This window comes from Acinonyx jubatus, chromosome B2 (assembly GCF_027475565.1).
Source record: "Acinonyx jubatus isolate Ajub_Pintada_27869175 chromosome B2, VMU_Ajub_asm_v1.0, whole genome shotgun sequence".
Lineage (NCBI taxonomy): Eukaryota > Metazoa > Chordata > Mammalia > Carnivora > Felidae > Acinonyx > Acinonyx jubatus.
In genome coordinates, this window is record NC_069385.1 from 92109496 (window position 1) to 92123650 (window position 14155).

A 14155-nucleotide genomic window follows, 5' to 3' on the forward strand; every position below is an offset into this window, starting at 1 on the left:
CAAAGCCTCTGTCTGTACTTCTAGAATTATATGATGCAGAAATGCCAGACACAAATTTGGGCAAATGCATGGGAAAATTGGCTAATTAAAAGATTATGATTGGATACCCAATAAGATCTGGACCAGGACGGCGACATATGAGGTGCCTGAATTTCCTTCCTGCCCTGGCTGCACTGAATGTACAGCTATGCACAGAGCAAGTCCCCTTGAGAGAAATTCAGAAACTACCACACACTGAGCAACTGAAAAAATACCCACACTGAAATTGGTAGGAAAGGCTGAGACACACTCTCACCATAAATCCCACTCCTGCACACTGCCATACAATGAAGAAGAAATCCCTAACTTCCATCTTCTCTTTGAGAAGTTATGGGTTGGACCCCACCCTAACATCCCGAATTTTAAGAATGCATAAATCTAGAGCTTTTGCATGCATTCACAGTTAAGTTGTTAACATGGATATGCCATGCTCTAAAATAGACAAAATACAAAAGTTAGTTGCATTTATTAATTTTTTAAATGTTTATTTATTTTGAGAGAGAGACAAAGAGCAACTGTGAGTAGGGGAGGGTCAGAGAGAGAGAGAGAGACTTAGAATCCCAAGCATGCTCTGCGCTGTCAGCACAGAGCCTGATGCAGAACCTGAATTCACCAACCATGAGATCCTGACCTGAGCTGAAATCAAGAGCCAGACACTTAACCTACTGAGCCACCCAGGCACCCTCCAAAATTATTTCCATTTCTATACACAAACAATGAACTATCAGAAAGAGAAAATAAGAAAGAAACCCCATTTATAATAATGCCAAAATGAATAAAATACTAAATTTAAGAAGGAGGTGAAACATAAATTTAATATAAATGTAACCAGTGTACCCATACACTGAACACTATATAACATTGATGCAAGACATTCAAGAAGGTATAGGGAAAAAAAAGAAAAAAAGAGAAGATATTTCCTATTCTTGGATTGGAAGAATTAATATTGTTACAATGTCTGTAGTATCGAAAGCAATTTATAGATTTAATACCACCCTTATCAAAATTCCAAATGTATTTCAAAGAAATAGAAAAAGCAAACCTAACATTTGTATGGAACCACAAAAGACTCCAAATAGCCAAAGCAATCTTGAGAAAGGAGAACAAAGCTGGAGGCATTAAACTTCCTAATTTTAAATTATATTCAAATCTATAGTAATCAAAGTAGCATGGTTTGGCATAAAAACAGAAACACAGATCAATGGAACATAGTAAAGAGCCCAGAAATAAACCTATGTAAATATGGTCAATTAATTTATGACAAAGGAGCCAAGAATGCACATGAGGAGAGGATAGTCCCTTCAAACACTTGTATTTGGCTCTCTCTCCCCGGTATCTCACCGCTGCATCAGTGCAGTTAGGCATCAGCAAATTAATGAGAGGAGAGAGGAGGCCCCTGCTCTTGTGCACCCGCAGGAACTTACTCCAGCTCCAGACATACCGTAAACACTTTCATCTAACGGAAGATAAGCTGTGAAATCGGATTTCTGAACCACAAGACACTTGCGTAAAAACTGCATTCCATGCCAGGCCTGAAATGTTCCAAAGCTCAGTTCGTATTTTCTTTTAGAAATTATTTTGGTGAGGAGAGAGGGAAGATGGCGGCGTAGGAGGACGCTGGGCTCACCGCGCGTCCTGCTGATCACTTAGATTCCACCTACACCTGCCTAAATAACCCAGAAAACCGCCAGAAGACTAGAAAAATGGAGTCTCTGGAGCGAAGCACAGACGAGAGGCCCACGGAAGAGGGTAGGAAGGGCGGCGAGGCGGTGCGCGCTCCACGGACTGGCGGGAGGGAGCCGGGGCGGAGGGGCGGCTCACCTGCCAAGCAGAGCCCCGGAGTCTGGCTTGCAAAAGCGGAGGGTCTGACGGACTGTGTTCCGACAGCAAGCGCGACTTAGCGACTTAGCGTCTGGGAGGTCATAAGTTAACAGCTCTGCTCGGAAAGCGGGAAGGCTGGAGGACAAAGGGAGGGAGAGCTGCTGAGCCCCCGGACGACAGAGCTCAGTTTGTTGGGGAACAAAGGCGCTAGCCAGCGCTATCTACCTCGCCCATCCCCCAGCCAAAATCCCAAAGGGAACCAGTTCCTGCTAGGGAACTTGCTCACTCCACGCAAACACCCAACTCTGTGCTTCTGCAGAGCCAAACCTCCGGCAGCGGATTAGACTCCCTCCTGCTGCCACAGGGCCCCTCCTGAAGTGGATCACCTAAGGAGATGTGAGCTAAGCCTGCCCCTCCTGCCCCTGTGCACCTTGCCTACCCACCCCAGCTAATATGCCAGATCCCCAGCATCACAAGCCTGGCAGTGTGCAAGTAGCCCAGATGGGCCACACCACCCCACAGTGAATCCCGCCCCTAGGAGAGGGGAAGAGAAGTCACACACCAGGCTGACTGTGGCCCCAGCAGTGGGCTGGGGGCAGACATCAGGTCGGACTGCGGCCCCACCCACCAACTCCAATTATACACCACAGCACAGGTGAAGTGCCCTGCAGGTCCTCACCACTCCAGGGACTATCCAAAATGACCAAGCGGAAGAATTCCCCTCAGAAGAATCTCCAGGAAATAACAACAGCTAATGAACTGATCAAAAAGGATTTAAATAATATAACAGAAAGTGAATTTAGAATAATAGTCATAAAATTAATCGCTGGGTTTGAAAACAGTATAGAGGACAGCAGAGAATCTCTTGCTACAGAGATCAAGGGACTAAGGAACAGTCACGAGGAGCTGAAAAGCGCTTTAAACGAAATGCAAAACAAAATGGAAATGACGACAGCTCGGATTGAAGAGGCAGAGGAGAGAATAGGTGAACTAGAAGATAAAGTTATGGAAAAAGAGGAAGCTGAGAGAAAGAGAGATAAAAAAAATCCAGGAGTATGAGCGGAAAATTAGAGAACTAAGTGATACACTAAAAAGAAATAATATACGCATAATTGGTATCCCAGAGGAGGAAGAGAGAGGGAAAGGTGCTAAAGGGGTACTTGAAGAAATTATAGCTGAGAACTTCCCTGAACTGGGGAAGGAAAAAGGCATTGAAATCCAAGAGGCACAGAGAACTCCCTTCAGACGTAACTTGAATCGATCTTCTGCACAACATATCATAGTGAAACTGGCAAAATACAAGGATAAAGAGAAAATTCTGAAAGCAGCAAGGGATAAACGTGCCCTCACATATAAAGGGAGACCTATAAGACTCGTGACTGATCTCTCTTTTGAAACTTGGCAGGCCAGAAAGGATTGGCACGAGATCTTCAATGTGTTGAACAGAAAAAATATGCAGCCGAGAATCCTTTATCCAGCAAGTCTGTCATTTAGAATAGAAGGAGAGATAAAGGTCTTCCCAAACACACAAAAACTGAAGGAATTTGTCACCACTAAACCAGCCCTACAAGAGATCCTAAGGGGGACCCTGTGAGACAAAGTACCAGAGACATCACTACAAGCATAAAACATACAGACATCACAGTGACTCTAAACCCGTATCTTTCTATAATAACACTGAATGTAAATGGATTAAATGTGCCAACCAAAAGACATAGGGTATCAGAATGGATAAAAAAACAAGACCCATCTATTTGCTGTCTACAACAGGCTCATTTTAGACCTGAGGACGCCTTTAGATTGAGAGTGAGGGTATGGAGAACTATTTATCATGCTACTGGAAGCCAAAAGAAAGCTGGAGTAGCCATACTTATATCATACAAACTAGACTTTAAATTAAAGGCTGTAACAAGAGATGAAGATGGGCATTATATAATAATCACAGGGTCTATCCATCAGGAAGAGCTAACAATTATAAATATCTATTCGCTGAATACCGGAGCCCCCAAATATATAAAACAATTACTCATACACATAAGCAATCTTATTGATAAGAATGTGGTAATTGCAGGGGACTTTAACACTCCACTTACAGAAATGGATAGATCATCTAGACACACGGTCAATAAAGAAACAAGGGCCCTGAATGATACATTGGATCAGACGGACTTGACAGATATATTTAGAACTCTGCATCCCAAAGCAACAGAATATACTTTCTTCTCGAGTGCACATGGAACATTCTCCAAGATAGATCATATACTGGGTCACAAAACAGCCCTTCATAAGTTTACAAGAATTGAAATTATACCATGCATACTTTCAGACCACAATGCTATGAAGCTTGAAATCAACCACAGGAAAAAGTCTGGAAAACCTCCAAAAGCATGAAGGTTAAAGAACACCATACTAACGAATGAGTGGGTCAACCAGGCAATTAGAGAAGAAATTAAAAAATATATGGAAACAAACGAAAATGAAAATACAACAATCCAAACGCTTTGGGACGCAGCGAAGGCAGTACTGAGAGGAAAATACATTGCAATCCAGGCCTATCTCAAGAAACAAGAAAAATCCCAAATACAAAATCTAACAGCACACGTAAAGGAAATTGAAGCAGAACAGCAAAGACAGCCTAAACCCAGCAGAAGAAGAGAAATAATAAAGATCAGAGCAGAAATAAACAATATAGAATCTAAAAAAACTGTAGAGCAGATCAAAGAAACCAAGAGTTGGTTTTTTGAAAAAATAAACAAAATTGACAAACCTCTAGCCAGGCTTCTCAAAAAGAAAAGGGAGATGACCCAAATAGATAAAATCATGAATGAAAATGGAATTATTACAACCAATCCCTCAGAGATACAAACAATTATCAGGGAATACTATGAAAAATTATATGCCAACAAATTGGACAACCTGGAAGAAATGGACAAATTCCTAAACACCCACACGCTTCCAAAACTCAATCAGGAAGAAATAGAAAGCTTGAACAGACCCATAACCAGCAAAAAAATTGAATCGGTTATCAAAAATCTCCCAACAAATAAGAGTCCAGGACCAGATGGCTTCCCAGGGGAGTTCTACCAGACGTTTAAAGCAGAGATAATACCTATCCTTCTCAAGCTATTCCAAACACTTGTATTTGGAAAACTGATAGCCTCATGCAAAATAATAACTGGACTTCTGTCTTACACCATCACAGAAACAATTCAAAATGGGTTAAAGATTTGAATGTAAGACCTAAAACCTTAAAACTCCTAGAAGACATAGCTGGTAAATCCCTTGATATTTGATCTTAGCAATGTTTTTTTTTTTTTTTTTTTGGAGTTGACACCCAAAGCAAATGCAACAAAAGCAAAAATAAACAAGTGGGACTACATAAAACTGAAAAAGCTTCTGCACAGCAAAGGAAACCATTAACAAAATTAACAACTACCTATGGAGTGGGAGAAAATATTCACAAACCACATATATAATAAGGGATTAGTATCCAAAATATATAGGGAATTCATACAACTTAATAGCAAAACAAAGCAAACAAACAAAAACCCCAAATAATCCAATTTAAAAAATGAGCAAAAGACTTGAAGAGACATTTCTGCAATGATGCTGTACAAATGGACAGTAGATATATGAAAAGGTGCTCAACATCACTAATCAGGGAAATGTAAATCAAAACTGCAATCAGATAATTGTCCCAACCTATTAGGTCTATTAGCAAAAACATATGAGATAACAGATATTGGCAAGGATGTGGAAAAAAGGGAACCCTTTATGCTGCTGATAGCTATGTAAACTGGTAGAGTCACTATGGAAAACACTATGGAGGTTCCTCAAGAAATTAAAAATATAACCATCATATGATCTGGTAATCACACTTTTGGGTAAATAGATGAAAGAAATTAAACCATCACCTTGTAAAGATATCTGTAGTTCCATGTTTACTGCAGCATTATTCACAATATTCAAGGTATGGAAACAAACTGTGTTCATCAATAGATGATTGGATAAAGAAAATGTGGTGTCTGTATATACAATGAAATATTATTCAGTCTTAAAAGGAAGGAAATTCTACCATTTCCAACAACATTGATAAACTTGGAGGACAGTATGCTAAGGCAAATAAGCCAAACTAAAAGACCAATACTACATGAGTTCACTTGTTAAAGAATCTAAAAAAAAAAATTTTTTTAAAGGCAGGGCTTACAGAGACAGAGAATAGAATAATTGATTGCCAGAGGGTAGGGCATAGGAGAAATAGAAAATGCTGGGAAATCATTTTCAGTTATAAATTCAACAGATTATAGTGATCAAATATATAACATGGTGACTATATTAAAGCACTACTCTACAATTAAAATTTGCTAAGAGAGTAGAACTTCAGTGTTCTCACTCCCTCTACTCTCAATAAGAAGAAAGGTGAATATGTGCAGTGATAGGTGTGTGTATTAACTCAGTGGTGGGAATCATTTCACGATGTGTATGTATATGAAATCATTATGCTGTACACTTTAAATATAGTGCAGGGTTTTTTTTGGTCAGTTATACCTTAATAAGTCTGAAAAAGTGATATACATATTAAAACAATTTAGGGGGAACAATTATGAATGGAATAAAAGCAGATATTAAAGATGCCTTGTTTTGTAGATGTAAGTCCATTGCGAATTGCTGTTCTAAGTATGTGTTCAAACCCAGGATTCCTTTGAGAGTTAATAAAGGCACTATTAATCACCCTAAGACAGCAGAATTAATCTAGGGCTGTTCCAGGCAAACTGGCATGTATACTAAGGGTCAGTGAATTCCTGATATTATATACATAGGAAATTTGTTTTAGCATCATTATTTGGGTGTGTAGGGGGGTAGGTATTCACTGCCATGGTACATGTTGCAGCAAAGTTTAATAAAGTTTTTTTTTTCTGAAAAATCAATAATGGGACATTTCTGGTGATAAAAGACGAAAATCATTTATTACCAAAAACATATTTCAGTTTCTAGAGGAATGGAATATCAGATAAGCTTGCATATTGATTTCTTAAAAATATTTAAATAAAATAAGTTTAATAAAATGTTTAGTCTTATCACTAATAATCAAATTTGATTCTTTATTTCTTAATTTAGAACTGTACATCAACCCCTTCTATAAATGAAGACTTCAGTCAGAAATCAGTCGATGACTTTACTTGCATTTGCCCGAGTGGATACATTCGTGCATATTGTGAAATACATAATGATGGTTGTGCTGAGCCTGAACTGAATTTGGTCCTCTGTCTTAATGGAAGTATTTGTGTTGATGGACCTGGACACATGTTTTACTGCAGGTCAGTATTTATTTACCCACAATTAACTAAATATATATTTAGGAAAGCATATAAACATCATAAGAGTGATGCACACTGAAATATAAATACTAAGTTTTTGAGTACGTTTTCATCTTAAAAAAATGAAATCACAAATTTAAATCAACAATTCTAAGGAAGCATTTACTTTCATATTTTTCAAAATACTATATATTCACATAAATTCCATGTTGGACTTCTAAAGTTTATTATCTCTCATTTTATAATTGTTTCATATCCCCTATCCTTCCCAGAGTTGAATTGTTTCTTTTCTTAAATATTACACTACATGAATGACACTTAGATAGTTCATATTTATAATAGACTTATTACAAAGATTCATTAGTCCTCCTGCTGTACTTACAATTCTAAGATCTTAACAATTGATAAAAAATTTTTATGTGCTAAGATTTATAAAAATAAATTAATGTGTCACTGTATTTTTGAACCAACTACTATTTAAAGTATCTTTTAAAAATTCTTAGGAGATAATTTTCATTACCTTTGTTTTTTATGATTACATAATATATAAGTTGTTTTTATTTTGAGAATTTAGCCATTACCTGTTCTATTTGTAAAATATAATTGAACCCACATATTTAAAAAATAGTTTACCTTTTCTATTTCATTCTGATTTTTGAGAGCTTGATATTAAGTTAAAATCTGTGAACAACTGTATTTCTTCTAAATATCTTAAATTTTGGGAAGGTTGAACATGTTTATTTTGGTGCATAGTTATTTAATAATAAAATGTATCTATTATTTTTATATTTTATCAGTTATTTAAAAAATATTAATATATTCTGCATTATGTTTATTATTGACACCACCATATTTTCTTTGTTCAATATCTACAGTGTGTTTTGGCCCTTTTATTTATTTTGATCTCTGCTGTATTATCTTATTTAGGGCATATCTCTAATGAAGTACACATAGGTGATTGTTTTACATAAACCCAAGATTATTATTGTTTCATTTAACATATACATACAGTGTTCAGTTATTATTATGACACTGTTATTCTTTATTACATATGACCTAACATGCCATTTTTATTTATAGTGTGGTTGTGTGTGTTGTCTCTGTTGTGTATCGTATTTTTAGCACGAATTTTGCTTATTTTACTCTGGTAGTTTGATAAAGTACAGAAAGTAAAGATGTTTCCAATATAATTGTAATTTTGTAAAATATCATTATAAAAATGATCACTTGAGCACTGTAAGGATCCTCTGATTGAACCCAATCAGTGCCTGGATGAAGTCAACAACAGTAAGTTCGACATTTACTTCCAATTAATACAATGTTATAAATGAAGTTTCCAGCCATGGAAACTCATTCTGTTCAATAAAAAAAAATAGAAATAAGTGAACCTAAAACTAAAATGTATATTTTTATAACCTTGCTAATTCAAGCACTATACAAGCTATGCTACAAATGTTCCGTTTAGGAGATGTTATCCATGGGCTAGTTAGGCTGACCTTTCTTAAAGCATGAAGTCAGTGGAATCTAGACTGAAGAGGCCTGCTTCTTTTCCTAGCTTATCTCCCAGGGACATAGGCAGCCATTACAGCTACAAGGTTATTCAAATTACATTTTTTTTTAAGTAGACTCCACTTAAAAAACACAGGGCTTGAACTCAAGACGCTGAGGTCAAAACTTGAGCTGAGATCAAGAGGAATGCTTAATGACTGAGCCACCCATGCACCCCCAAATTGCATTTAAATAAGACTTGTCTGTCTTCAAACTTCCCTGCTGATTCAGCATTCCTGTAAGCTCTTGAAAGTCTGTGAATGGTAATTAAATGCCTTGGGAATTTCAGTTTCTAGGGGATTTGCACAGTGACTGTGAGTAGCCATAGATGTTGGTGCCAAGTTAGCACAATGATCAAGCCATTTATTTAAAAAGAAAACTCATGGGAGAGACTGTTTTGCAAATCGAATCATAGATTTGTTTGTGAGTTAAGGATTAATCTGTGATATAGTTAAACCATAATAAAATAATCATCTTTATTTAAAAAATTGTATCAAGCCTACTGTTAGATCCCATTTTTTTCCATTCTTCAAGTTAAATCAAAAAAGCATACTCTTAGAAATGTGGTAAAATTTTTGTCATTGTCTTTGTTATGTTCATTTTCCTTCAGTGTTTACACAAATCAGTGTTAATATTTGTGTTCACATTGATGGTTTATTAGTTAATCAGCTTTCTAAATTTTGTTTGATTTTAATTGGGAAAAAGTCAAAGCCTATAAATTTCCACCTTCATGACTCTTATACTGAAGTCTTCTTTTTGATGTCATTTTGTTAATAAAAGATTTCAGCCTTTAATGATCTATAGAATATTCTATACTATTGGTTTCCTAATGATTTTGAGAAAACTAATTTTCTTCTGATTAAAAACTTATCCTATATGATAACCTCGGAAATTTGGAAATGAAAACCTAAGATATTTTGTTGTGTTCTTAGCTTAACATATGAATTAGAACTTGGAGAAGTACAAATTTTTAGACCTTATTATTGTTTGAGGATTATGTAGTTAATGTTGTTATTTTGCTTTCATTTCCATCATTGTAGAAAATAAACAAGAGAATGGCCTATTCTCATGAACATTATATTTTATGAAAGCAATTGATTCACTCACTTCATAAAAGCTGATACATGATTTTTAATTTCTTTAATTAAAAACGATGTATAAAATACTTACCCAGTGACTGGCACGTAGATACTTTATAATTTAATTCCCTTCCCTTTTATCTTTGACATTGAAGCATTTAACCAGAATATGTGATGTTACATATTTTTCTTATTTATTTCTTCATGTCTGGAAGATTTTATTATTCTGTTATTATTCTTTTCGGCATTAATACTGGTTCATTCATTCTGCATTCTTCTTTGGGTACTAATAATGCTTACATACTGCAATCACAACCTTTAAACTCTGTCAGGCATTTCCCTCTTTTTTCTATTTTTATTTCTTTTTAAAAATTCCCTCTAAATTTGTCTACTTCTCAACCATTTTTATCTGGTTTTATGAAATTTTTCCTTAGGATAATATTATTTATTTTCTCTTACATTTCAATGGATATGCACTTTTTAACTAGCTGTTTTCTTCCATTGTAAATGCAATGCCCACTTAGCAAACCATAGTATTATTTTCTGTTTTCAAAGTAATTTATTTGAAGAGTTCATTTTCCTCAAAGTTTTTATAACTTGCCTCATTTTTTGTTAGAATTCTTTAAATTGACTTGGAAGTCTCAGTTACTAACATTTTTATGTTTATTGATTTTTATTGCTGTTACCCAGATGTCTCCTATGACACTTTTATATCCCACCTCTATGGGCCAGACTCTTCTTTATTTCTGTGTCTATAAGACTGTTTTAAATGATAGGACTTACCACTTAAGGAGTGGAGTAGCAGCATGTACTGAGGCATGCCTGAGAAAGCCTATTTTAACTACATGTGTTATTGTGGCTTACATCCAGGGTAAAAGTGCTTGGCATGTGTGGGCCCATTTAAATATCTCCACTTCACTCTCTAGACATTGAATGTTGGGTTTCTCTAGATCTGAGATGTGTCAGATTTGTAGTTGGGTCATTGCTGATACTTCTCATGAAGACATCTGATTAGTTTAGATTATTTTATAACTACAACAATGAAACACATTAAGAATAGCCACTATTGGGGCACCTGGATGGCTCAGTAGGTAAAAGCATGCAACTTCTGATCTCAGGGTTGTACATTTGAGCCCTACATTGGGTATGGAGATGATTTAAATAAATAAAAAACTTAAAGGAAAAAAAAAAAGAAATAGCCAATACTCATGTTTTAATCTTCCTGATAGTTGCTAAATTTTGAAAGGCATAGATAGAATCTTTAAATGTAAAATAAAAAGAAAGGATGTACTAAAGTCTGACCTTTTAGAATGTGATTCTGGAAGATGGTAAAATGAATAAGCCAGTGATATGTAGCTAGTTTCCTCATTACAATGGACACATACATAGGTAATATTGCTTTGAATATTGACAATTTAAATCAGTTAACCATTTCAAGCAAAATAAGCTAGGATTAGTTTTGGATGAATAACAACTGGGCTGTTAGGTGCCGGGGAATATTATGTTGAAGTAATTCAATCATACGTTAAAGACAATTTTATAATCATACTTCAGATCATTTCTAGAGAAGTGATAGGACATTTCAAATACCTAAATTTATTTTTAGCAATATATGTGTTAAACAACTCAAACTCTAAGTGAGGTCATTTATATTTCCCAATGAAGACATATTAAGTTAATAATTATGAATGTTTAAAATATTAAAAATGGTTAATAATTGATAAGATTTTCAAAATCTTTGCCATTATTTGTTACTTTAAAAGAAATGAAAATAACCTTTTGTGCAGAAAATATAATAATTTATTTTTGCATTTCTAGTCCGAACTTAAATGGTATTTCTTATTAACACATTGAATTTTAGGGATAAAGAAGATTATAGAGATTATCTCTGGTGGTCTAGTTAGTATGTAGAGGAAAATGCAAACGCATGGGAGTTTTGCAGTCAGTTCCTGCAAAGTCATGATAGGTGGGAAAGTCAATTCAAGAACACAGTGAGTTTCTTTTTTAATTTTCATTAGAGTACTAATACAAAAAATATATATATACATATGGTAAAAAAAGAAAAAAATCTTACATAGTCAGATACCATGACTGTTGTGTAGGTACAGTTAAACATCTCTTTTGTGCTTTATATTCTGGTGCAAAGTTTAAAGACATTAATGACTTTGTTCAGTTTAATAATGGCTGCTTTCAGAAGTCCATAAGTATTATTAACCATGTGTAACAGTTTAATAGCATTTTAATGTGTGCAAGTTTTATTAAACCATAAAAACTATGTTGAAATTACACTAAAATCCAAATTAGAATCACACGGCAGAGGGCTGTAGAAATAAGGAAAAACACTATACATAACTTTTTCTCTGGCACTATGTAGATTATAAAGAATATAGTAATTAATTTATAAAACAAAGCACTGAGGCATAAAAGATACTTGTTTTTTGTTTTTAATATGTGAAATCCTATTCCACATAATTTTTCCCTTGGTGTTCTCTACTTTTGGCATTGCAGCATCTCTTTCCATCTGCCACAACTTTTTAGCTGGAAATGTCCCCTCAGTCTGATAGTTCCTCCAAATTCAGCTCTTCTTGGTCATTGCCTCCATATTCTTGAAGTACTTTAGGCCCTTACACTTCTCATTCACCTAAGTTTCATTACATGTTCTGCCATAAACCAAGTGTAATTAGTTCATACTACTATATGTATTACATTAAAAGAGAAGTGAAACATATTTGGTTACTCACATTGGTATTTTTCCTTTTAAAAAATATTCAAGGGGCACCTGGGTTACTCAGTCAGTTGAGCATCCAGCTTCAGCTCAGGTCATGATCTCATGGCTCATGAGTTCGAGTCCCATGTCAGGCTCTCTGCTAACAGCTCACAGTCTGCAGCCCACTTTGGATTCTATGTCTCCCTCTCTTCTCTCTCTGCCCTTCCCTGCTCACACTGCCTCTCTCTCTCTCAAAAATAAATAAATGTTTAAAATTTTTTGAAAATATTCAGAAACATCAATAAAAATAATAAATTGTTAATTATAAAATCTCAGCAACCAAAACATATTGGTACATCAAACATTGGAGATAAGCTTTCCTGAGTCCCCTAGTATCATAAGTAAGGAAAGATAGATTCTAGTTCTTTCTATATTTGGATAGAAAAATCAGAGATGGTAGGTAACTAATGAAGTATACAGAGTGTAAGGGTATTGATCTACAATAACTCATTTTCAACAACCATTAATATCATCTTTGCTGCAAGTTAATTCATTTTATAACTTGGAATAAAATATCTGTATTTAACAACCACACTTTGGTGGCTTTCTATTTATGTTTTCAGAAATATCAGATGGGCTTTTAAATACTCTAACAACTTTTTATTTTGTTTACACTGTCCAAAAATAAACATTTTACCATGAATCCAAAGTTAAATTAATAATGAAAAAAAATCAATTTATAAGAAAAATAAGGGGTGCCTTGGTGCCTTAGTTGGTTGAGTGTCCAACTTTGGCTCAGGTCATGATCTCATGGCCCCTGAGTTCAAGCCTCACATCAAGTTCTGTGCTGACAGCTCGGAGCCTGGAGCCTGCTTCGTATTCTCCCTCTCTCTCTGCCTCTCCTCTGCTCATGCTATCTCTAAAATGAATAAGTGTTAAAAAAAAGAAAAGAAAAAGAAATTGCGTTATATTGCCTTATAAAGTATTACAAGTGGTAGAATAATAAGCAGGACTCATTTTCCTTAATAGGTTTACTATATCAACACTATAGTTGCTATTTTAGCACATTGCTTCAGAAGATACTCAAATTTAAATTGTGAACCTATTTTGATTGTTATATGTAAAATGCTATTTTACCAATTATAAAATTTTAATTTTAAAATGTATATTTCATTAATCAAATTAGTATGCATTTTGCTATATTCAAATGTAAGATTGTATTTCCTTATTTTAAAATTTATTTTTTAATAATGAGGACTCCTTTTGATGACTCTCTGAGCCATCAGAACTCTTATAGTTAATCATTAAATATTTTCCTATGTTCATACTTTTTAAAACTCATCACAGGAATTTTCAATATTTTGGGGTGCTTTTTAAATTACACATTTTGCAATTTGTTCTCCAAATCAAGTGATATACTAAGTTTTTAAAAATTTAATTCATAAATTTTTAGTGCATTTCTTTTTATTGAATTATAATTAATATTCAGTGTTATATTGGTTTCAGGTATACAATATAATGATTTAACAATTCTATACATTACTCAGTGCTCATCAGGGTAAGTGGTGTACCTTGGTGGCTCAGTCAGTTAAGCATCCTACCCTTGATTTCAGCTCAGGTCACAATTTCATAATTTGTGAGAC

The 14155-nt window shown here is 34.8% G+C and overlaps 1 protein-coding gene across 1 annotated transcript in view; it reads left to right on the forward strand.

The window, feature by feature from the left end:
- Positions 1-14155, forward strand: part of EYS (eyes shut homolog) — a 1591614-nt gene that overhangs the window by 624440 nt on the left and 953019 nt on the right. Inside the window, exon 20 of the mRNA XM_053222617.1 lies at positions 6979-7178. Within this exon, the coding sequence (XP_053078592.1) occupies positions 6979-7178 (200 nt within the window). The remainder of the gene's footprint in view (positions 1-6978; positions 7179-14155) is intronic.